Source organism: Castor canadensis, chromosome 4 (assembly GCF_047511655.1).
Source record: "Castor canadensis chromosome 4, mCasCan1.hap1v2, whole genome shotgun sequence".
Lineage (NCBI taxonomy): Eukaryota > Metazoa > Chordata > Mammalia > Rodentia > Castoridae > Castor > Castor canadensis.
This window is the reverse complement of record NC_133389.1, coordinates 142214421-142240854: the sequence shown is the minus strand read 5'-3', so window position 1 is coordinate 142240854 and position 26434 is coordinate 142214421. Positions and strand designations below refer to the sequence as shown.

The window sequence follows — 26434 nt, the reverse complement described above, 5'->3', positions numbered from 1 at the left end:
ACCTCCAATGTTCTTCAAAACTTAATTATTATTCTACTACTAACAGCTATGTTTGATTGAGCATTTCCTCTCAGCACATTACTAACATTAGATATTCCCATCAATTTTTTGTGGGATATAATAACCCTATTTTTTTATAGACAGGAAGTTTGGGACTCAGAGAGTTCAGGTAACTTATCCAATATTGTACTGTGAGAAACTGGCACCCTATAGCTAGAGTCTACTTTTCCAAAAGTCTATAACCTGGAATTTCCCTCTTTGGATGAGGCAACAAAAACTTAAGTATTGGGTTTATAACCAGGAAATTGGGGACTCTTTTAGAGGAGAGAGAGGAATCTGTGGGGCCTTTGAGTTTGGGAAACTTTATAGGAAATTCATTCTAGCAGTTGGCTTGTTTTGCTTTAGATTTCTTTTTTTCTTTGGCTGTGAGGGACTGGCGGACCAGGGCCAGTAGAGGGCCAAAAATTGAGGACTTTGTTTAGACCTGATTCTAAGAAAGAGAAGCAAGTGATGGCCTTTCTAAGATGCCTGGGTAAGTTCATGAAATGGAGAGACAAAGGTTCAAGATAAATGCTTCCACCAAAAATAAATTGTTCATTTAGGCAGAGATTCCTTCATGAAATACACCTCTGGGTAAACTGATGACAGGACAGGATATGTGGAGTGAGCAAAGGTTCTGTTTTTTGCAGATCCCTGAGAATGATCTCCAAGATCTTTGCAGTGAGTCTGAATGGTTAAACTACTTTTATAATAGTACTAATACAGTTTTGCCATTTCACAATGTTGGTATTTACACCAAAGACACCAAAGAAATGTTGGGCCAGGCACCATAGCTCATGCCTGCAATCCTAGGCACTTGGGAGGTGGAAGGTAGATGAATAGAAGTTTGAGGCAAAAATAAAATACTATCTCTAAGAACAAACTAGATGTGGTGGTGTATGTCTATAATCCCAGCTACAAGTAAGGTAGAGGTAGGAGAATTATAATCTGTGGCCAGCCATGCTCAAAAAGTGGCAAGACCCTATCTAAAAAATAACTAAAGCAAAACGAGCTGAGGGTGTGGCTCAAGTTGTAGAGCACTTGCATAGCAAATACAAGGCCTGAGTTCAAACTCTAGTACTGCCCAAATAAATAATAAAACAAAGCAATTTTGGGTAACATAGTTGGTGCATGAAGCAGTGGAGTAGTACCAAATGGCACTACATGTTATTGACTCTTCATCATCACACACTTAACACAAAAACTTAAGAATTCCAGTTTGATTAAAGAACATAATTGATGAGATGGTAAAAAGTGAATAATTTTACTGTGAGTCTCCAATCTTGAGGACATGTCTTTTTAACAATGTGCCTGACAAAATAGGAAGACATGTATGTAATCATGGAGGTTGTCTTGAGGAAAAGCACTTGTTTGATGTTTGAGTTGCCAAATTGAGCCACTTCAAGTATCTGTAGCCAAGGATGAAATTAAACCTCTTGAGCAAAAATTCGAATTTGGAAAGCTTGTATTCATCATCATGGGGGTGACAGCTCCCCAAAGCTTCACATGTTTTTTTGATGAGATCCATGTGAATTTCTGCTATTGTGTGATGACATGTGCAAGTATTTAGAGAATCTGCTTAATTCAGTGGACCAGTATTTTCTAAATGACCAATATGCCACAAAACCATGTGTGGGTAAAAGTTCCATTCAAAGTACAAGATAAACTAGTGGATTTTAATGTAACAATATACGTAAAGTTTATTGAGAAGGTTTCAGGTTCCACTATGCAGCTAAGCCTTAGGAAAGTGGTTAAGTTTGAGTGTGGCGTCAAAGAGTAACCATAATAACTGAAAAGAACCCACTGCCATTTTCCACCTGGACAGCTGAGTCAGTCTGGATTGACTTCAAACATTTTAACCAAAACAATATTTTACAACAGATGAAATGCAGAAGCAGATGTAAGAATACAGTCGTATTCTCTCAAGACAGATATTAAAGAGATTTCAAAATGTAAATTAATGCCACTCTTCTCATTTTTTTTGTATTGGAAGACATACTTGTTTTTTTTAATAAAATGTTTATTTTAACATATTATTGGAATTTCTCAGATTTAATTTTTAATACAGCAGTAAAAAGTCATACAGAATAGCAATACAAAAGTATTTTGGGGAGGTCATCAACCAGTATTAAAAAGGATAGAGGTGTCTTAAGACAAATGGTTTGAGAACAGCTGGGGGAGTCCCACCATGAGACCCTTCACAGGAGAAAGAGAATGAACTTCTGCCATGTGCAGCAGGCACTCACAGTTAAATACGATGACAAGGACAGGCAAAACCAGTATGACTGACACTCCAAGGCAGGAAGCAAAAAGTGTCAAATGAGCGGTTTTGGTCTGCTGTCCAATATGGTAGCCACTAGCCACATGTGGCTTTTAAGCACTTGAAATGTAGCCTGTTTGAATTAGGATGGGCTGTAAGTGCTGCATGCACACCTGACTTCAGAGATTTGGCATGAAATAAGAAATGTACCTCATTAACAATTTTACATTGATTTTTAAGCTAAAATATAAATATTCCTGAATATATTGGGTTATTTATATAGTATTAAAGGTAATTTAGTCTGTTCCTTTTCCCTGTTTCAATGTAGCTTTTAGAAAATTTCAAATTCTATCTGTGGTTTGCATTTTATTTCTCTTGGACAGCATTGGTTTGGGCAAGAAGATGATAGAAATTCAGGGCAGGAAAAAGTTGCTCTGGCTTCAGGTCCTCAGTGAAGTCTTCACCAGTGGGTGGGGTTTAATAGGGGGTGAGTTGGGGGGGCACTCCAGTTGAGGGGACATCAGGAGTGAAATATGACAAACAAGTCTGGACGGCAGAGGAGACTGGACTGGACTCATCATGGAGTGTAGGGGAGAACAGTTTGTGGCAGAGGTTGGGACTGAAACTAACCAGAATGCTAGACTTTCTCCAATAGGCAGTGACCACTTCACCAGAAGAAAATGAGACTTCATCCAGGTATTAGGGAATAGATGAATTTTAGGTACTTTCTTCACATGGGGAGACAAGCAAGACAAGCTCCTGGAACCTTCCCAGAGGGGAAGCAGCCAGGACTAGGCTTACCTGAGTAGTCAATTTAGAATGATAAAGTTGACTTCAAGGTTGCTTGACTTTTGGGGGCGGGGTAGAAATTAAGCACTTGATAATGATATCACCTGGGTTGGGGGGAGGAGAATCTGGAGGGCGCACCTGTGTGATGGCCAGTCAGAGCTAGTGGTGAGGCGGGTGTTTTTTAACCTGGGCGTGTAATCAGAATGAGCCGTGCTTTCTACCTTTCTTCCAGTCTGCTTGTCTTCCTTTATTTTTGTCTTTATTTCACCGATCGTTTATAGAATTCTCACTATGTATCAAGCAGTTACCATCTTCTGATAACTGGGCTGAAAAGACCACTGACATGTGAATGGAAACTTGTAGGCTCTAATCTGGGCTTGGTGGCTAAATTTCACATTGAGTAACTCTGGCCGTTTCCACATGAAACAGAGTTTAGAACCTGGTGGGAACAAGGCTCCCTGTAGCTCTGTGATTCTAGAAGAGGTCTATGTCACAAGGGGAGAAGAACCTACCACAGCCTCCATGGGCAGGGCTATTTAGTGTAGGAGGATGCTGTCCAGCAAGGGCAGACTCTGTGACCTACACTAGAGGAAGTTGGCTTGAGCAGCCTGGGTTGAGGTGGTCCTCCTCCAAGATAGCAGAGCCTGCTGGAACTGGAGCACAGGGAGGTCTATGAGATTGGCTTGTTGACCCTGGCTACTCACCCCTTCCATTCCAGGGGCTGGCTCACCAGGGTGAGTGGACTTTGATACTAGGAAGACAGGGAGCCAAGGAATTTAGCTCCAGGTAAGTAAGTTTGTAGGTGATTTCAGGCTGACTGAGGAAACCACTGAAAAAAAATGAGTGTGTAGCCCCCCACTCCCAAACTTCTTCTGGCACCCTTCCACCTGCAGTTGCAAGAGTGGCTGACAGGGATAAAGAGGGAAGACGGCACCCTGCAAAGGGGCTTCATTCTCACTCTTCCTTTTAGTGTTTCTAGAATAGAGTGGGTGGGAACTGACTGAAGTAAAGTCCCAGAGATTCAAATAGTGACGCACAGGAAAGCCTCAAGTGGGTGGAGAAATGCAAATCCCCTCTGACATGGCGTCAGCGGCGGTGTCCCGGGGGCTGTGAAGGGCGATTCTGACTTTGGACTTGAGCCTGCGGGGACTTAGGCTGAGAGGGAGTCAGGTAAGCGGGGCAGAGCTCATTTTGGCGTGGCCTCTTCTCAGGAGGAAACGCTTGTGCGGGATGCTGCTGGGGCTTCGCCTTGCTCTTGGCATTGTGATCGGTGCTTCATTCTGGAGAGTGTGAGGAGGCGTGATGGTCGCAACAGAAGGGTCCCCCGCGTAATGCCGGGGAAGCCTGGCGGTCCGAGAACCCGTGGATGGAGTGGCGGCTGGGAGGGGTGTCCACACTTGCGAGGGCTCAGGGTCAACCCTCTCCACTTTCTCAGCCCGCGCTAGAACCGGGATGTCTGACAAGAGTTTGGCAGAACAAGAGCCTGCAGTGAGGGTAGCTAGAGATTCTGGCTTTGCTAAGTGCGAGTGATTTTGTAGGGCAGATCTGCCCAGGGCTCAAAGAGCCAGCGCAGCACCACTGGCTCCCAGAAGGTGGAACCAAACGCCCCAAGAGAACAGACAGGCACCCAGCTTCCAGAAGGGGTGGGCAGGGTGTCTTGGCATAGAGAGCCCGTAGAGGCAAAGAAACATTTATTTCTAGAGGTTGCAATGCAGAAGAATGTCCTAGACCATTTATTCCTTATTTCTCTGGCCCCCCCCCTCCCATCCTTGAATTCAGATCTTTGGAAAGGAGGCTCAGGACTCAGGTCTTAAAAGTGCTTTAAGATTTTCATCCGAATTACAGCAACAGTTTAACAAGAGTAGCAATTAGAATTGTAATGCTATTTCAACTCCGGTTTTTCATGTCATTATGAGAATAAATGATAGATCGATAGCAGGACAATGCTAATGGTGATGTGGAAATAGATACTCCAATTTTTGGGTGAATTCTAAGTACACAGTCTCTGGATAGTGTGACTGAGACAGACCTCAGGTCTGTCCTTGGGAACTGCACATCTTGGGTAGACATCATTTTACCTTTTTTTTTATTTCATTATTAAAGTTGAGGTGATGCTTACTATCCACCTACTGGATTCATAGCAATGTCAGGAGTGTTGCTCCCTCTTCATTTAATAAGTATTTACTGAGCACTTACAGTATGCCTAGAGTAGTAAATGTGTGAAGGTCTGCAAATTATGAAGTAATATACAAATTGAAGATCATCGCTTTTCCCACTTGCTTCCTCTTAGTAAAATGTCTGCCACAATTTTCTTCGTATACATTTTAGATCATTTACTGGAGCTCAAGGAAAAGATCCTAAAAATGGTTCCATTTGAAACCTGAAGTATACATATATGAAATTTATTATCATGATGCTTTATAAGCAAAAGGAAACCTTAACTTAACCTTTGGGATATGTTTGAAGTACTATGTTGGTTAATCAGGTAAAAGTTTTCTTTGACCTAGTATTACTGATAAAACAGTAAGCATTCTACATTAAAAGGCAGTAAAAGGCTGTACTTTTAAGGAGACAATGTCACATCAATTTTCCTGAGTTAAGAAATATGCTGACAGCATCTGCACTGGCAGAATGGGTTGTGTGGGGGAACATATACTTTTGTATCAAATGTTTTTTCTTCCTTCTTAAGTAACTTGAGGTTTACTTAAAGGTATTTGAGGTACTATCACATACAAACAAGAATAAAATTAAGAGTAGAATTTAAAAGCTTTGCCCAGTCATAGTGGATCACCACAGAGAGAAATAGAAAATATTTATTGGCTTAGAAGTACTTTGAACTGATAGAACTAGAACCCATGAAAATGCATGCATGAAATTCTTCAGGAAGCTACCACAGAATTAGATTGCAAGTCAGGAACATAAAGCTGACTCTAGAAGCTAGATAAATCTGAAATTTAAAAAAAGGACTTAGGCAGTTTTATGAAAAAGAAGATTCTCTGTGTGTGTGTGTGTGTGTGTGTGTGTGTGTGTGTGTGTGTGTGCATTCCTCATAAATAAAACCTTAGATGGACTATGGCAGGTGTAGTCAATGCTGGGTTGCCTTCAAGTTGCTCTGAGTCTAATAGTCTAGAAGAGAGCAAGGGGACAGGGAGGGAGATGGGTGAAAATACAGATTCCTGTAGAAAGTTGGGAGGCAGGATGTGGGGGTATTTGGGGGGTTGTGAAAGCTTCCTGGAATAGGAGAATAGGAAGTTATGTCAGAGCAATAAAGGATGTGGCTAGGGGGCAGAGGAAGAAGGCTGTCTCCTTCATTAGGGATAACTTATGAAAAAAATCAGAGGAACTGCTGTATCTTTGACTTAAAAACACTTTTTTCTTTTCTGTTTTCTTTGAGTGACTATAGAAGTCTAGAACTTTTACTCCAGTTGCTTCACTAATGAGCAATAGTCATTAAAATCTAACGAAAGAAGAAAGTATGTCCTTAGCTATCAATCGATCATATTTTATAACTATAATTTTACTCCTTCTTTTATAGCATGTCTCAGTGGAATCAAGTCCAACAGTTAGAAATCAAGTTTTTGGAGCAAGTTGATCAATTCTATGATGACAACTTTCCTATGGAAATACGACATCTGCTGGCTCAGTGGATTGAAAATCAGGACTGGTAGGATCAAACCTTTTCCCTAGATGTTGATGTGTAATGCTTTATGTTTTGCCTGTGTGCACTTATCCTCTGTTCCACTTTTGTCTCAGTACATGCAGTCTTTTCAGGTGAACATCTTCAGGGTTTGGAAAGCCTTCTCAAAGGAGGGGAACCATTGTCCTTTCTGGTTTTGTCCTCTATAGGTGAAAAGCTTAACGATTTTAGTGCATTGTCTTTCTGTAACTCCCTCCCCAATTTTTTATGTGTCAAAAAGAAAAAAAACCAAGAAAACAAGAAGAAAATCTGTTATGTCAATTCTCTATCATAGACTCAATGTAAATGAACATTTTTTTTTAGGGGCTTCTGTTCCACTGTCTCTAGGAAGCTTTTAAACTCTTCCCCAAAACATTCCCTGTCCTGTCCCAGCAGTCTAATGAATTTGTATTATCAACAGGCTTCCTTGCTTCCTCTACCCAATTAGAACTTGAGCAACTAAAAGGCAAATAACACTCAGAATTTCCTATACTGAGCCTTTAATATGTGAGAAATACCCCCTAAAGCTGCTTTTAATGAAACTGCTCCATTCGCAAACATTCTGCCATGTTCTATTCACCTTGTACCATTGAATTTTCTCTTTAGCTTCAGTTATCTTTTTTTTTTAACTGTGGCAAAATAAATACAACATAAACTTTATCATTTTGAAGCATACAGTTCAGTGGCATTGAGTCTATTCACATGGTTGTGCAGTTATCGTCTTATACTTCTTCATCTTCTCAACTGTAGCTCTCTACCCATTAAACAGTAACTTTTGTTCCTCTTATGCCAGCACCTGGCAGCCACCATTCTATTTTCTGTCTATGAATTTGACTACTCAAGGTGCTTCATATAAGTTAAATCACACAGCATTTGTGCTTTTGTGACTGATTTATTTCACTCAGTGTAGTGTTTCCAAGATTCATTCGTGTTGTTGCATGTATAAGAATTTCTTCATTTTTGAAGGTGACATTGCCTTGTATATATACACTATCTTTTGTTGGATCAGTTCACCTATCAATGGACATTTGTGTTGTTTCTACCTTTTAGCTATTGACAGTGAAGTTGCTAATAGTGGTATTCAAATATCTATTCAAATTCCTGCTTCTACTTCTTTTGAATATCTACCCAGATATAGAATTGCTGGATCATATGGTAATTTTATGTTTAACATTTAAGTACTATCATACTGTTTTCCACAGTGGTTGCACCATTTTGGCATTCCCATAATCAAAGCATAAATGTTTCAATTTCTCATATCCTTGCCAACACTTGTTTTCTGTTTTTTTGTTTGTTTGTTTTGATAAAAGCCACCCTAATAAATGAGAAGTGGTATCTTATTGTAGCTTTGGTTTACAATTCCCCAATGACGAGTATGGTGAACACCTTTTCTTGTGTGCAATTTAATCTTTAAAAGCCTCTAAATGTTTTTCACGGTGAAGCTAACGCTAGGTGTTAGCATTAACATTTTAAGATTCATGTGGTAAAAAAAATGTTTCCTGGGAGTAATAACACTTTTATTTTTTTAGGGAGGCAGCTTCTAACAATGAAACCATGGCAACAATTCTTCTTCAAAACCTGTTAATACAACTGGATGACCAGTTAGGTCGCGTTTCCAAAGAGAAAAACCTGCTCTTGATACACAATCTAAAAAGAATTAGAAAAGTACTTCAGGTGAGGATGCATTCTACCTTTTCAAAATATTTATATGTATAAGTCTTAAATTCAGTAACAAATAATCAAATATATATCCTTACCTCATTTTCAAACCAGATTTTAGGGTAAAAGAAATTTAAATTATCTCACCATCCACAAATTTTGTGCTTGGTTTTATTTTATCACCCATTAATTTTTCATGGAAGTTTGAATCTAAAACGAGAGGGTGTGTGTTATTTAGGTGACTCGTTTACTCAGGTGACTCGTTTACTCGTTATTACCAAGTTCAATGACACAGAACAGAGATTTAAAGACCCGCTGATCCTGGCTATTCTCTAGCCTTTCCTTGCTTTTGTCTCTTTTGTAACAATTACAGTTAGTATTATTCTCATCTGTAAGAGTCAGCATCCTAGGAGCATGAATTAATGTTAATACATTATTATTAACTTAAAGCCAAGGTTGCACTCAAATTGATTGTTTAGGCTGGAGGCATGGCTCAAGTGGTAGGGTGCCAAGCACTAGGCTTTGAGTTCAAACTCCAGTATCACCCCTGCCAAAAAAAGTTCACTTTTTGTGCTGTAAAATTCTATGGATTCTGGCAAATACATAATGTCACGATGTCCACCATTCCACCACTGTACTGAAGGTTTAATTGCCCGAAAATCTCCTGTCCTTCTGTTGTTCATCCTTCCTCCCTCCACACTGAGTGCCTGGAAATTGCTGATCTTTTTACTCTGCATAGAGTTAGCTTTTTCTATAATTGTCATACAGGTGCCCGCATATCATACGTGCAGCCTTTTCCAGACTGGCTTCTTTCTCTTAGCGATAAGCATTTAAGGTTCTCTTTATCTTTTCATGGTTTGATCGGTCTTTTCTTTTGTCACTAAATAATATTCCCTTTATGGACGGATCGTGGTTTTATTCGTGTTTGGCAATTTTTAATAAAGTTACTATTAGCATAAATTTCAACTCATTTGAGTAATTACCTAAAAGCATGATTTCTGGATTGTTATTCTTGAGGTTTCTATTGCAAGTTGAAGCAAATGAAAAGAAATAAGTATGATATAATCCAAAGTCTACTTGTTAGAAATAACCATAATAACATTTGATGGGCATTGATTGAGCCAGATATCTCTCTACATGCGTATACATGTATATAATCAGTTTGCAGCTACCATCTCCAACACTTCAAAGTCCTGGCTCTGATGTGTACATATCCAAATGGAAGGTGAGATTGGTACTGATGCCCCTATCTCTCTCTGTTTCTCTCTCTCTCTCTTTCACAAACACACACACACACACACACACACATACCCCAAACTCCCAGGTCCCTTTCCTTCAAGGCTCTTATCAACCTCTGATCTCCTCTTTATTGTGTATTTCTTTCTTTTTTCCTTTGGTGGTACTAGGGTTCAAACTCAGGAGCTCACACCTGTTAAGCAGATTCTGTAATACTTGAGCTATGCTCCCAACCCACCACCCTTTTTTTTTTTTTTTGCCTTTTTAGATTGTTTTTTGAATAGGGTCTCACACTGTTGCCTGGTGGGCCTCAGATGTTGATTCTTTTACTTCTGCCTTCTGGGTAGATGGGATTATAGGTGTGTACCATCATACCTGATGATGTTTTATCAGTTTTGGCTTCTAACCACTATCTTCCTAACTCTGCCTCCCTATAATAGGTGGTATTATAGGTGTGCACAACCATGCCCAGCCCTGTTTGTCTACTTCTTGCCACAAGAATGTAATCTTCACGAAGGGAAAGATTTTGTCCCAATTACTCTTATATTGTTAGTGCCTAGAGACACGCGTTCAATAAACAATTTTTGGATAAATAAACTACATACGATTACTTGCAGCAAAAGTGGAATTATATTATATATGCTTTTGAAAACATGTTTTCCAAACAAATCCTGTTCAGGTTTAGTGAGAAAAATATGAAAGCATTAAGAGGTGGGATATATTTATCATTTCTTAAACTATATGTTTCACTTTTAGACAGTTATTTGTTTATTTCATGCTATTATACATGTGAAAACTAACATACTTAAATTTCCTTCCACCTGTTATCCCCACCTCGATTTTTGTCAGTTACGTAGTCATTCTGTTATGATTGAAAATCCATATTTCTGTAATTTTGTATATGATTAGATTCAGTGCTCACCAGAACTACTTTTATCAATACTTCTTTATTCATGAGGTTTTAAATTTTAAGTCATTTTTAACTGCTTAGATTTTTTTCAAGAAGGTCTCAATAGTGATATAATATTTGAGGACTTTTATGCTTAAGAATGTCTAGTACTTTAAAGGTCACCATGGCTGGCTGTGAGGGCATTGGGCTACCATCTGTTGACGTTGCTTTATGGATGCTGGTGATGTATTAGGCTTGTCTGAGATATTTTCTTAGAGTTAGGAGTGACATTGAAGCTCCTTCTCAACTAAGATAGAACAGGCACTGTCTGGTCAAAAAAGATGTAGGGTACAACCAGAAAAGAGTTAACCTCACTGTTGCATACCCAGTGAACATCAGTCCTGCTTGTAAAGAAAATTAAAACAGAATAACACACTCTTTCAAAAATCCACATAATACATTGGCCTTTCTTGAGTTCTGGTTCCCTGAGCTGATTACAGTAGTACTTTGTGTTGACCAGCTTGAATGTCCAAAACTTACGATCTTAGTTTCTCATCTAGAATATTCAGTTGGTATTAACCAAGGAAATCATGGAATTCAGCACCTGTCCAACCCTTGTAACATGAAGCAACAGAGAACAGTGGCTCTCGTTAGCTATCATTGACATTTTATACCCAACTATCTTTGAAGCCTCTTAACGTTCCGTCCCTAACTCCACCTGCTATCTCTCCACTCAGAGGAAACACTGATCTGAAACATGCATTTATCAGTCTCTTCTTTTCGTTAGTTTTACCCTATATGTTTCATCCCTAAACAATATATTACAAGCTACTGAATTTCCCATAAATGAGCTCAGCAATTTGTTTTCCTCCCTCCACATAGTTCCTGGTGTAGCAGTAGTTTATTAATTTGCATTGCTCAACACTATTCTAGTATATGAATCTATCACAATTAATCCATTTTATTCTGATTGGAACTTGGGTTATTTCTTTGCTACTTCAATGTTGCTTGGAATATTCTTGTGTGTGTCTTTTGGTGCACACATGCAAGAAATTCTCTAGGCTATATACATAGGGGTGTAATTGCTGTATCCTGGATTCTGTATGTTTTAAATTGTGTTACTAATGCCAAAATTATTTTCCAAAAACCGTTATACCAATTTACACTCTGCAATAGGGTAAGATTTCTGGCTCCATGTTCTCACCCACACTTGTTAGATCACAGATCATATGCCAATCGGGTGGTATATCCATCTTATTTCTTCAGTTTACCTTTGTGTTTTGTTTCTAGCTTTATTCAAGTATTTATTTTTGCTGTTTATTTTTTATGAATGGATATAACCCTTCCCATTTTTAAGAGGGACTTTTTGTATACTTTAATTGGTAGTGCTTTTGTAGTGTATAAATAATCCATGATTCCAGCTTTGACTTCTATTTCTGGCTAGGTAAACTTAAGAACCATTCTACTATAAAATACATACAACACTAGAATATTAGGTAATTTATAACCTACTTAAATGCATAGGGAAGCTTACCAAAAACTAAGGAAAATCATAGAATAAAAAATTAAGAAAAAAATTATAGATTAGTAGCAGTAATAGCAGACATGATGATTTCCATATATTCTGAGATTCTAGAAATAAGGCATCCCAAGAATAATAAAAACAAAACAAAGCTGCAAAACAAAACCAGGGAGAAAGAGATGACCATAAAAGTCACAAGAAAACAAATATATTACTATAAAGAAATAAAAGATAGTAACAAGAAGACAGAATAATTTCTTCACAAAACTTGTATGCAAGTTGATGGATTACCTCAATTTAAAATTCTATACCCAGCTAAGTTATTCACCACAATGATACTCATAGAAAGAAGCACTAAAGGAAATTAATCACAGAAGCATGCATAAAAAAATTTCCAGTAAAAATACAGTGCAGAAGAAATAGAAAGTATAAAAGAAGATGCTAGGAAAAAAATCCAAATAACATATACTAAATGGGCAAAACTCAGTGATTACAAGTTGTGATTTTTTTATGAAGTGGGGGGAAACTTGTAAGGAAATTCCATTTATTTATTTTTCCAGGATTGGGGATTGAACCCAGGCCTCACATATGCTAGGCAAGTGCTCTGCCACTTGAGCTATGACCTCAGCCATTTTGTTTGTTTGTTTGTTTGTTTATTTATTTGAGATAGGGTCTTGCTACCTTCTGCCCAGGCTGGCTTTGAACTTGTGTGCTGCCTCTGCCTCCTGAGTGGGACTGCAGGCATGCACTTACCACAATCGGCCTCCATCAATGGTTTTTTTTTTTTGAGTGCCATGCTGCTGTAGTCTTTTCTATTATTGTAGATTTATAACCGCTACTGAATTTCTATAATTTTTTTGCTTTATATATTTTGATATTGTGTTATGAGGAGTAGAGATTCAAGATAATACCTTATTGGTAAGTTGAGCTTTTAAAAAATGAATAACAATATACTTCTTTGACCCATTTATTATTTCTCATCTTAAGTTGTTATTGTGTATTTTTCTTTTCATTATTATTTGCTGACTGGTAAATGAATCCATCTCTTCATTTTCGTACTTTCTATGTCATTTCATAAAATATTATATAGAAAAAACTTTATTTAGTCAAAAATATTTAATAAGTATCTACTATGTTATCAGTCACATTTTAAGTACTGGGAATACAATTTTTTACTATAAAGCTTATATTCTAAAAAGTTCACATTTCCTGGGTTTGGTTTTTAGATTCCACAAAATTTATGACTATTACTCAAAAGTTAATATTAGCAAAGTGTGGGGAATTAGGTGTCAGCAATTTTGTCTGATAATAGAAAAAAAATTCTCTCAATTAGAAGACTTTGGTTCAGAGTTTTGGTGTTAACTCTGTGGTTTAGTAATTTTTCACAAGCTGTTATAGCAACTCCATTAGTGAGAGTTTGAAACTTGGCGGGTGTAAGGGGACACGTGCAAGTGTGACCCAAATCTTACATGTCCTGCTCTGCACCATCACGACCTCTTTCTTGGAAGGCATTTGGGTCAGCTTGAATAAAAATGCGTTAGAAAATTGAACTAAGGGTGGATTCCTTCTTGTACAGGCTTTTAAAATCCTGGTTTTGGTTCTGCATATCCAGTGAAGTGAGAATGTTAACATGACTAAGGGAGGAATAGAGATATATTTTGCAATACCAAGGGAGGAAAAAAACCAAACCCAAAACATTGTTTTACACACTGAGAAAAGATTCAGTGTCTTTTCTCTTCTGAGTCCGCCAGATCTTATCCACTAACCAGTTGCTTTCTCAGTTCACTCCTCTTCCTTCCCCTCACACACAAAGAGAAGAAAAGAGATGACCACAGCCTAAAACCTAAAAGAGCTCTGAGTTGAGAGTTTACTCTTTAAGCCATTTTGCCACTCAGAGAGGGGAGGCAATTTGTCAATCATGCGATTTGTCAATCACTCCATAGTTATTTCTCCCAAACACTCCCTCAAAATCTGTCTTCCTTTGAGATAATTCTCTGGTGCCAGTATCACAGCACTCATTTCAAAGGATTAGAGACCTATATTTGTGTCATTTAAGCTAAAATATAAATTAGCTGCCGAGATTTTGTTTGAATATGAGTAACTGAAGTTCCACCACCTGAAACTTCATCCATGAATCATTTCATAAGAAAGATAAGCCTTTGTCTTATCCAAGATTATTTAGATTGCTCTTTCTTTTTAAAAATGATTTAAAAAACCATTATGAGTCCAAAGTTATTTTCCTTTTCCCTGAATTCTGTCTCTTCCTGAATTCTGACGTTTATGCTAGAGTCTAGGTCTTCTTTATAGAATAACTAATTTGTGTACAATTGGACATAATTTTTATTCATTTTTGGTTTTTATTTTTTTTTGGCGAGACTGGGGTTTGAACTTAAGGCTTTGTACTTGCAAAACAAAGCAGGCGCTCTACTGCTTGAGCTACTCCTCCAACCCTGCATTGGTTATTAAGGTCTTGCTTTATTCCCCATATAGCTGGGATGACAGACACATGCCTCCATGTCCAGTCGCTGGTTGAGATGGGATCTCAAGGCCCAGTCTGGCTTTGAACCGCCTCCTGAGTTGCCAGGATTACAGGTGTGAGCTACTAGCATCTGGCCCAGTTTGGATTTCTTAAAACTAAGGTTCATATATTTTGCTTTGGAATACGTTGGGTACCTACCCCATAAATATTTGTTAAATTTATTCCATCATATGGATTTTAATTTTGATATGGCTAGTATTAATTTCTGAAGATATGATGAGTACATAATAAGACTCTTATATATAAAGAGTTTTCAATCTAGAATGGAGACAAAGTACAAATATTTATGAGTCTATGGTAAGTTCCACAGTAGAGGTATCCTGTCAGAATTTGCAGAGTTGAGAACATTCAAGCTGGTTCTAAAAGGGTGATTCAGGACTGAAGAGGAGAGGGAGAAAAGGGAATCTTATTTTTTAATTTTATTTTTGAATTAGCATACATTAATAATATGAAGGAATTTCATTGTGATAATTCCATACATGTGTGCAGTGTACCTTGAACAAGTTCATCCCATCCATTATATTTCCATTCCCCCACTCTTTCCTCCACCTTTTTTAGTATTTGCTGGGTTTCATTGTGCTGTCTTCATATGTATGTGTTGCATACTTTGATCTTCTTCACCCCCCAATATCCTTTACTTTGCTCCCTACCTACTCCTGTGGATCTCCCACAGCCAGTCGCCCACATACATTCATGTCCTATTATTATTATCACCATCATCATTTCAGTTCTAGGTTCCACAAATGAGCAAGAATATGTGATATTTGTCCTTTTAAATTTGGCTTATCTCGCTCATCACAGCAATCTCCCATTTTTCCTGCAAATGCTATATTTTGTTAAGAATAGGGATGCTTATATAAAAGGAAATGCCAGAGCAAGAACATGACAACTAGCTAAGCACTTTAAGCATTAAAAATGGGTTGTAAAGGATGTTGACTGCTATGCTAAGCAGTTTGGACTCAGGCAATGGGGAACCATCAAAGTTCCTATGCCAAAGTGAGACGTGAATATGTGTTTTTATTAAAACCATGTCCACAGCTGATTTTCTCTCTAGAAAGAGTCACCATTTATATACTGTAGAAAAAGACTATTGGAGAATTCTGAGGCTGAAAGTTTTCCCTCTCCTTATTTTAGCCCCTGTTCTCCATCTCCTCATATCATCCAGAGACTAGACAGAATTTATTTTCTTTAACACAAAAACTAGCTGTGTGTATCAAGAGGGAAAAAACCTGAAACTGTTCATACAACAAAAAGTCAAGTACAAGACTTTGTCTTAGAAACAGGCCCTCCTAGGTACTTGCAAAATCAGCCCCACAAAGCATCCAGGAACTGATGGGGAGCCCATCAGTTGGGATCTGCTGGCCCAATGGCCTCAACAGAAGCTCGCAGAGGAGCTGCTGGCCCCAATTCATGGTCAGGGAGCACATTAGATTTCTATGGCTCCCAGTGAGATGAAGGACATTAAGGTAGTTGGAGAAAGAGATGCTACTTGAGAAAGGATAAGAAGATGCTCAAAGTCTTGTGTTTTTTACTACCATTGACTTCGTGCGCTGGGAATGTCATGGTGATTATGAAGAAAAGGTTGGGCAGATATTCACTTTAAAAGTAGGAAAATTGTGTCATTTTGCTAGTAAGTTTTTTTGTTTTTAGTTTCCTCTTTTAGTAGTCCCCATGGCATAGAGATGAAGACCAGTAGCTATTTACACTGTTCTACATCATTGTGATATGGAAACTTCCCGAAGAGATACTTAAACCAAAACTGAGATAGTTCACAACACTTTTCACCTTAAGTCATTTGAAACATTTGTATATATATTTTGTAAAAAGCAGATTTAGCAAGTAAAAGCATAAAAATGGGAACACAAATAAATCTGCTTGTAAACAAAGTAATATAATCCAGTTAGAAGCTAATTTATGTTAGGCTTTGAAATTGTGATTTAAGTGAGTATTGATAAAGTAGATAACTTCTTAGTAGTTATGTAAATTTAGTTCTTAGGCACTGAGTGACTGCCTTTAACTGGTGTGAACAAATGCCCAACAAAAAGTTCACAATTTGGGGAAGAATGTTTTTTTCTATTACTGAGGTTTGAACTCAGGGTCTTATGCTTGCTGGGCAGGTGCTTAAGCCTGAATCCCCAGTACAAAAAGCTAATTTTCTCACTAAGCTACTAGAGCCCTCAGGACCCTCACTCCTGCCTTCTTTGGAAGTGACCTGGGAATGAAAGACTTGCCCACTGACCCCTGCCTATCCTCACTACTTCCTCTCAACAATGAGAACAGAGTCAAGGACTGATAGGTGGTTGATCTCCAATAGTCTATCACATAATCCTCTGGCCATTTTGGCCAAGAATGTTGTAATGTCACCCCCTCCCCCAGTGACTAAGTGCCTGGTGAGGTATAAATGGATACAAGTAGCCAAGAAACACCTCGGTGGCTAAAGAATTAGGCCCTCATGTGCCTGTAATGTCAAGGACCTACTTATTTCTGTCATTTTATCTGTGATGGGAGTAGAAGAATAAGTAATGCAATCTAAAACTTTAAAAAGTACCTTTCATAACTTACCCCATGTTTTCCAGGATTTATGTTGGAAAAAATTTCTCTCTCTTTGGCTTTCTGTAGCTGAGCACACCATAAGCTTACCATATCTCCTCCTTTAGATTCTTGTATTCCTTTCACTGAACTATAAAAAGTCTTCCTAGTGAACAGAAAGAGGCAGAGCTGGAGATTTCCATGGCGACAGTGTGAGATTAGAGTAGCAGACATGGATGGAGGCCTAGTTGCCATTATTACAGCAGTTCAGTGGAAAAGGTGTAGGATGCTGAGCTAGGCAGTGGTGATGGGGATGAAAATGTGTGCTGGAATTCTGAGATAATTTGGTAAGAGACTTGGCATGCAATGAGTGCATAGATAGGAACTGGTGAGAGAGAAAATAAGATGACTTAGCCATTTAGTTTGGGTTACCACTTGGCTATTGATGCGTAATGAAGATTAGGTTTGGAAAGAGGATAACAAGATGAATCTGACAGATTCTAAGTGATATACAGTATTTTGCCTGTCTCCCCACAAGACTGAGCATCTTACAGGCATTTGTCTTTGCATTCCCAGTGCATAACACAGAGTCCAGCACATAAATGAGCTCTTAATAAATGTGTCTTAATAAATTAAATGGATTTAACACTGAAAATATGAATGAGTACCCTTAACTGATGGAACAAATGATACATTATGGCAAGTGCAGTTTAGACAGGGTTCACAAAAACTACTTTAGATTACAAGATTTCTCTTGCTGAAATCAGCAATTTCTAAGGATGGAAGAAATTGACTTTGCAAAGCAGTGCATTTAGAACATTAGGTACACGTAACAGAAGGACAGGCCAGGTGTGGGACTGAAGGGAGAGAGTTTAGGAAAGCTTTCAGAGGAAGGAGAGAGACACTAAGCATCTGGCTACTGAGAGGAAATGCACTAACTCAAGAGGATGCAAGAACTAGCCCTCACCTGGAGAGGGGCACATGGTCTTTCTGAACCAATATTAACTCTCTAAGAGCTAAGTCAAGAGCTCTGACTCTTTGGGGTAAAGGAATACACACAATTTTGAGGTTCCTCACACACCAAAGCACAGTAAAACTACAAAGTAATTTTTAGAGATTCACTTAGAAAATGCTTCTACCACTTTTTTTTTTTCACTGCCCACTCTGTTTTCATGAGAAAGTTATATAGTCAAACTGAAAGAGATGTAGGTTGAGGTCTAATATTGTGTAATATTTAATACAATGCTCTTAAAGCAAAGTGCAATCACTTTAAAAAATGTTTTTGTTGGTGTATTTTATGTACATATACATACATATGGTATAGTACTAAAATCTTGATTTCATAGCTCAGTGAATTTTTAAAAATATGCATAAATATAATTACCACCATATCAAGGGACAGAACATTCCCTATACCCAAAAGTCTCTTCCATGCTTCTCCCAGTCAACACCACTCATGGAGATGATAGCCATTCTAACTTACACTACTGTAGATTTCTTTTGCTTGTCCTGATCTTTATATGAATGAAATTTTGCAGAGATTAGATTTTTTCCATTCTACATTATGAGGTTTATTCATGTTTCTGTGTGTATCTATATTTTTCTCTTTTTTCACTTATAGCTTTCTTTCTTTTTTCTTTTTTAATTTTTATTTTATTCATATGTGCATACAATGTTTGGGTCATTTCTCCCCCCATCCCCCACCCCCTCTCTTACCCCCTAGCCCCCTCCCTCTCCCCCCAACCCCCTCGCTACCAGGCAGAAACTATTCTGCCCTTATCTCTAATTTTGTTGAAGAGAGAGTATAAGCAATAATAGGAAGGACCAAGGGTTTTTGCTACTTGAGATAAGGACAGCTATACAGGGAGTTGACTCGCATTGATTTCCTGTGCATGTGTGTTGCCTTCTAAGTTAATTCTTCTTGAACTAACCTTTTCTCTAGTTCTTGGTCCCTTCTCCTATTGGCCTCAGTTGCTTTAAAGTATCTGCATTAGTTTCTCTGCGTTGAGGACGACAAATGCTATCTAGTTTTTTAGGTGTCTTACTTATCCTCATACCTCCCTTGTGTGTTCTCACTTTATCATGTGCTCAAAGTCCAATCCCCTTGTTGTGTTTGGCCTTGATCTAATGTCTGCATATGAGGGAGAACATACGATTTTTGGTCATTTGGGCCAGGCTAACCTCACTCAGAATGATGTTCTCCAATTCCATCCATTTACCAGCGAATAATATTTCGTTCTTCTTCATGGCTGCATAAAATTCCATTGTGTATAAATACCACATTTTCTTAATCCATCCGTCAGTAGTGGGGCATCTTGGCTGTTTCCATAACTTGGCTATTGTGAATAGTGCCGCAGTAAACATGGGTGTGCAGGTGCCTCTGGAGTAACCTGTGTCACATTCTTTTGGGTATATCCCCAAGAGTGATATTGCTGGATCATATGGTAGATCAATGTTTAGCTTTTTAAGTAGCCTCCAAATTTTTTTCCAGAGTGGTTGTACTAGTTTACATTCCCACCAGTAGTGTAAGAGGGTTCCTTTTTCCCCACATCCTCACCAACACCTGTTGTTAGTGGTGTCGCTAATGATGGCTATTCTAACAGGGGTGAGGTAGAATCTTAGTGTGGTTTTAATTTGCATTTCCTTTATTGCTAGAGATGGTGAGCACTTTTTCATGTGTTTTTTGGCCATTTGAATTTCTTCTTTTGAAAAAGTTCTGTTTAGTTCACTTGCCCATTTCTTTATTGGTTCATTAATTTTGGGAGAATTTAGTTTTTAAAGTTCCCTATATATTCTGGTTACCAGTCCTTTGTCTGATGTGTAGCTGGCAAATATTTTCTCCCACTCTGTGGGTGGTCTTTTCAGTTTAGAGACCATTTCTTTTGTTGAGCAGAAGCTTTTTAGTTTTATGAAGTCCCATTTATCTATGCTATCTCTTAGTTGCTGTGCTGCTGGGGTTGTATTGAGGAAGTCCTTGCCTATATCTATTAATTCCAGAGTATTTCCTACTCTTTCCTGTACCAACTTTAGAGTTTGGGGTCTGATATTAAGATCCTTGATCCATTTTGAATTAATATTGGTATAAGGTGATATACATGGATCTAGTTTCAGTTTTTTGCAGACTGCTAACCAGTTTTCCCAGCAGTTTTTGTTGAAGAGGCTGTCTTTTCTCCATCGTATATTTTTAGCGCCTTTGTCAAAGACAAGTTGGTTGTAGTTGTGTGGCTTCATATCTGGGTCCTCTATTCTGTTCCACTGGTCTTCATGTCTGTTTTTGTGCCAGTACCATGCTGTTTTTATTGCTATTGCTTTGTAATATAGTTTGAAGTCAGGTATTGTGATACCTCCAGCATTGTTCTTTTGATTGAGTATTGCCTTGGCTATTCGTGGCCTCTTGTGTTTCCATATAAATTTAACGGTAGATTTTTCAATCTCTTTAATGAATGTCATTGGAATTTTGATGGGAATTGCATTAAACATGTAGATTACTTTTGGAAGTATAGACATTTTTACTGTGTTGATTCTACCAATCCATGAGCATGGGAGATCTCTCCACTTTCTATAGTCTTCCTCAATCTCTTTCTTCAGAAGTTTATAGTTTTCCTTATAGAGGTCTTTCACATCTTTTGTTAGGTTTACACTAGGTATTTGATTTTTTTTTTGAGGCTATTGTAAATGGAATTGTTTTCATATATTCTTGCTTTCTTTCTTTTGATTGTGTTCCCAGGGGTAGACTTGTTAGGTAATAGATATTACAGGTGTTTAGTTTAGGAGATGACCCCACACAACTTTCCATGGTGGCTGTGCTAATTTATACTGCCACAAAAATCTATTGGAGTTCAGTTGTTCCACTTCCTTGCCCAACACATGTTCTAGATTCTTATTCACTTTGGTTACTTTAGTGTGTGTGTAGTGCTGTGTCTCATTGAATTTTAATTTGTTTTCTTTTGATAACTAAGCATGTTGAGAATCTTATGCTTGGTGGCTATTTTGATATCCTCTTTTTAAAGTACTTGTTGAAGTTTTGTAAATACCTTCTTGCACACTGTGTATTTCATTTTCAGCCTCCCAAAATAGTCTCTTTTGATGAACAATAGCTCTTAATTTTAGTGAGGTCTAATTTTTCAATTTTTAAAAGTTAATGCTCTCTGTGTACTGTTTTAAAAATCTTTGCTGTGTTCAATCATAAAGACATTCTTTTAGGTTTTCTTCTGAGACCTTTATTCCTTAACCATTCATATTTTAGACTATGACTGTTCAGAAGTGACGTTTGCATCTGATATGTGGGTAGAGGTCAAGGAAGACCTTTTGCATATGGATATCCAGTTGACCCTGAACCATTTGTAAAAATAATCAACCCTTCCTCATTGCATTGCAATGGTGTTTTTGTTATGAATGAGGACACTTGTATTTATGTGGAGCTCTGTTAAGTCTGTCTTTCCTTGTACCAATGTAGCTAATTATCATAGATTTGTAATGCCTTGATTGTAGTCAGTCAAAAATCTTGTTCTCTTTCTTCAGAATTGTTTTGATTTTTCTTTATCCTTGGAACATTCATATAAATATCAGAATTAGCTTGTCAATTTCCACTGATAAACTTGCTGGGATTTTCATTGGAGTGACATTGAATAATGCATTCATCAAAAGTTGATATCTTAATAATTTTGAGTCTTCCAGTCCATTAATATGGAACATTCTTCTATTTACTCAGGCCTTTAATTTCTCTTAACTGTGTTTTACAGTGTTCTAGGTAAGTCTTTCACATCTTACTGGTGTGCCATAATTTAGCCAGTCCTCTAGAAAGAAGCTTCTAATTCTTACTTCACTGTATCTTTATAAACACAGGGAAATTTGAAATCTCATATGAATTTTGAATTATCTTCTTAAAGTGCTATATTTATTGTTGAACTTTATCTTGAGAGTTTTTTTTTTAATATGATGGCAGACATTCCTGACTCTTTATTTGATGTGAAAAAATTGATATTTTGTACTTTGGAAATTCAAAGCTTAATTTGATATAAAATAAAGTTTGCATTCTACTCAGGGGAAGAACAAAACCATGCCATAATTGGTATCTAACACTTCTCATTCTCCCTTCCTACATTCTCATGTATAATGAAGTCATACAGTGCAGAGAAGGACCCTTAAGGTATCCCATCCTTTGCTGTTGTTGTCTTCGAAAAACCACAGCTAAACCACCTTGCTCTATTTCCTGTTATCTAAGTCTCTAGGGAATTTTACATGAACAGCTTTCCTAAACCCTACTTTTATCCCCAGGAAATGCCCCCTTTTGTTACCTCTATAAATTAAACTTACTTCTCCATTGCTCACTGAATGATCAAAAGATGGATGGAAGATCATCTCATCTTAAAAAAAAAAAAGATCTCCATGCATTACTAGATAAAGACTGTATTTTGTGGATTGTTAGTTTCTCAAATCTGTAACTCTTTTTAGCTCTACTAAAATGTTAAATTGAATTTAAATTCCCGATGCCAACTTTACAAGTGAATTAATAAACATGTACCTGGCAAAAGTAGCCATAGAAGACCTTTGACAAGCATTGACAAGCATGTGAACGACTTTGGTTTCAGGTCTTCTCTCAAAGGTAGCTAGTTCTTATTAGGTGATTGCGCATCAAACCACAGGAGTCCTCAGCCATGCAGAGGGTTTATTTCTGAGTTCCTGTAGGTTTTGCCTTTTTTGTTAATGTAGCCCAGTAGCATATCTAATGATTTTTAAACAGCTTATGTAACTTATATCTGCATCCCTTTAGCAGGAGCTAGTTCCATGCCTCCCATACCATGCAGTGGTTGCTATCCTAGTGTAACTCTGGCTAGGCTACCAACACCTACTTGCTCAGACTAACTGCATCTTATCCCAGAGGAAGCACGAATTTTGGTGAACAGGTTGCCTGCCACTTTTGGTAAAAACATTTTAGAAAGTAATTTGCAATATCCAAGTTTACTGTGACAAAACAAGTCCATTTCTAGATATGTATCCTATAGAAACTCACACAGGGAGACAGCCATATAAGAATGTTCATTGTCTTGTTAGTTATAATAGCAAAAAAACTTGAAAATGAATTTGAATGTCTATCCTTAAATGTCCAGTGATTGAGTTGAAGTATTTCTATACATGCTACAATACAGTGCTATGAATATACCAAAATTCTAATAACATAATATACTGAAATGGATAAAATTGGTTTTAGTCTTGGGGGGGTTCCTTTGTGATAATCTTAAATAAGCTTCCTTTTAATTGATGAACCTACTGCAAATTATATAATGTGATTTACTCTGTAAGAAATGCAATTAAATTGTATTTTTTACAATACAATTTAAACCAATTTCATGTATAATGAAATGAAAATAGTATCATCTTAAGTACCAAATAAAGCAAAAACATTTAGATAGATCTGAATAGTCACCCATCACTTAGCAATAGGGTCACATTCTGAGAGATATGTATTTAGGTGATTTCACCGCAGTGTGAGCGTACTTATGCAAACCTAGACGGTGTGTAGGTCAGTTACTGGACATGACCTTCTGATAGAGAGATTCTATACTGACTCACACTAGGCTGCTGCCTGTGCAACACACACTATTTTACAGTTAAGGTTTTCTTTTTGTTTTTTTTTAAATATAAGTTGAGGGCGTACTCTCCAAAGTAAATACATAAAGCACTAACAGCAATGATCAAATACTATGTACTGTACAGAATTATACGTGCTGTTTTTACACAACTGGCAGTGCAATAGGTTTGTTTACACCAGAATCATAGTCGTCTGATTAATGTGTTGTGCTCTGATGTTACAATAGCTCCATTGTCACTAGGAAATGACATAGGAAATTTTCAACTCCATCACAATCTTTGTTGAGCAAAGTGTCATCATGCAGCCCATGACTGTATGCTGAAGTGGGAGAATGACTATAATGTATGTTATTGAGTGAAAAAAAACCCAAAAAACCCACACTGAATCCTATGAACCCTGTGTCTAGCATGACTGCTGGCAAGGCAGTGGGGAAGTAAGTGGAAGATGGGGTTCTCACCTTTTGACTTTTCTAGTACTTGAACTTAAAAAAAAAAACTTTTTAAAACTCCAAATTTGTAGTAGACCTCATTCCTAGACTTTCCTGGGCATGGGCCCAGAAATGTGTAATTCATAAAAGCTTCAGGAGTGATTCTTATAAAATGCCAGTGTTGAAACCGCAGCCTTAGGATAAATTTCTAAAAATGGAATTACTATGTCAAAGGGTGTGAAAAATGTTAAGTAAGGCCTTTGATAAGAATCATCAGATGGTTCTCTAGTAATCTGCCAGTTCACACTGCCTCCCTGACAGTGTGTAAAAGCTCATTCTATCATCAACATTGAGTGGTATACAGTGTTTTAATCTTTGCCAGTTTGATAAATGAAAAATGGTATATCTGATTTATTTTGACAGAAGCACTAATTTGTTGCATTTAGTTCTCTTTTGGGACATTCTGTCCCATCTATCTTCCTCTTGAACTGTGCAATAGGTTCACCTCCTTCAGTTAAGGTTTCATTATAATGATCACTTGGGAAACTTGTTGAAAAGGTAGATTTGCAGCCCCCACTTTCAATTCTGATTGAGCAGGTGGAAGGTGGGGTGGAGCCATGTGGGTACAAATCAGAGATGTATTCCAGGCAAGAACATTCAGAATTACTGAGCAAGAGTGGATTTAGGATATGGGTGGTTTGTATTCCTGGAATAGACTCTTGCTCATTTCTTGCTATGCCCTCTGCACAAGACATAGTCCTCTTTCCTCCCACTTCCATCAAGCTCCAGCCCACACCCTGCTCTGTGCGCCATTACAATGCACATCGATTTCTCCTTCTCTGCTCTCTCACATCTCCTACCGTCCAAACAACTCATCCTGACCCTTAATCACATGCGGAAATTGCTTTAGATAGATGAGAATCGACTTACAATAATAAAGATATAGTCTAATGAAAGTTGTAGAAGTATTATTTTAGTACAAGAAGAAACCCTGGAAAACAATCCTGTGATAAATTACATTTGTGATAGCACTAAACTAAAAGCAATGGCAACTTTTTGAAGGTAAAATTTGAAGTCAGAACAGCCTTACAGAATTAGAAAATGGGTAAATTTGATCAAAGGATATTACATGCATGTATGGAAATAGTATAATGAAAATCCTTTGTATAATTAATTTGCTAAGAAAAAAGAAAAGCAGACTAGTTGCAAGCAGAAAGGGAAAAAAAAAAGAGAGAATTAGAAATGAGTGCTTTTCTGCTCACATGACACTACATTTTAGTTTCCAAACTGACAAAGATTTAAAATCCTTGGGCCCAGCTACTCAAGAGGTGGAGATAGGATCTCAGTTGGAGGTCAGCCTAAACAAAAAGTTCAAGAGACCTCATCTCAATCATTTAACAGGTGTGGTGGCAGGCGCCTGTGATTCTGGTTACAAGGGAGGCCATAGGTAATTTGATCACCATCCAGGTCAGCCTGGGCAAAAATGCCAGACCCTACCTGAAAAGTATCAAAAGCAAAAAAGGGCTGGAAACGTGACTCAAATGGTAGAGCACCTGCCTAGCAAATGCAAAGCTCTGAGTTCAAACCCTAGTACCACTAAAAACAAAACAAAACACAAAAACCAACCAAACAAAAACTACCTTGAAACCATGTATGGTTGGTTGGGGACTGAGCAACTCAGGTGATTCTTGCAGGCAGACAAGTTTGGGACAGAGGCCCTTCAATTAGTGCTGTCAACATTGTCTCCTTATCAGAATCCCTAGAGACAAATTTAACCATCAGCCATGCTCAGCCTCATCTAGAGATTCTGTGTCAACTGGGAGTTTTTAAAAAGCTCCATAGGTGATTATAAAATATGGGTACAACCTAGCCTCTGCAATGTAAGCCAACCCACAGGTAGCTCTCACACACATTAGTTTTTGCCTCTCCAAAAAGAGGAAATGTTTGGGTTGCCTTTCAAGTGGAGATAATGGATTCTCAAAAATTTATTTACTGTCTACCTCATCCCCTTTTGTCATTTCTGAGAAGTCTGAGTGCATTTGTTTCCAGTCATTCATCCAATAAGTATGTATTGAGAAGGCTGTCTACAAAGACACTGCAGATCTTGGGGATACAACAGGCAATAAGCAGTCTGTGTTCATGTTGGTACCTACTTGTAATCTCAGCTGCTCCAGAGGCAGGTAGGGGAGATAGGCGAACCAGGGTCCCAGGTGGGCCTCTGGCAAAAATGTGAGGTCCTATCTGAAAAAAGTAACCAAAAGTTAAAAAAGACTGAGG

General features: G+C 37.8%; 1 protein-coding gene across 2 annotated transcripts in view; it reads left to right on the top strand.

The window, feature by feature from the left end:
- Positions 1–4127: 4127 nt before the first annotated feature.
- The window catches only part of Stat4 (signal transducer and activator of transcription 4), a 95051-nt gene continuing 72744 nt past the window's right edge, over positions 4128–26434 (top strand). The window contains exons 1-3 of one of the 2 annotated variants that reach the window (XM_020158148.2): positions 4128–4258; positions 6624–6752; positions 8294–8438. In XM_020158148.2, the coding sequence (XP_020013737.1) occupies positions 6625–6752; positions 8294–8438 (273 nt within the window). In that variant the 5' untranslated portion in view covers positions 4128–4258; position 6624. Of the gene's footprint in view, positions 4259–6623; positions 6753–8293; positions 8439–14560; positions 14663–26434 lie in introns of those variants that run through there. The other variant, XM_074071294.1, reaches the window with a different exon arrangement.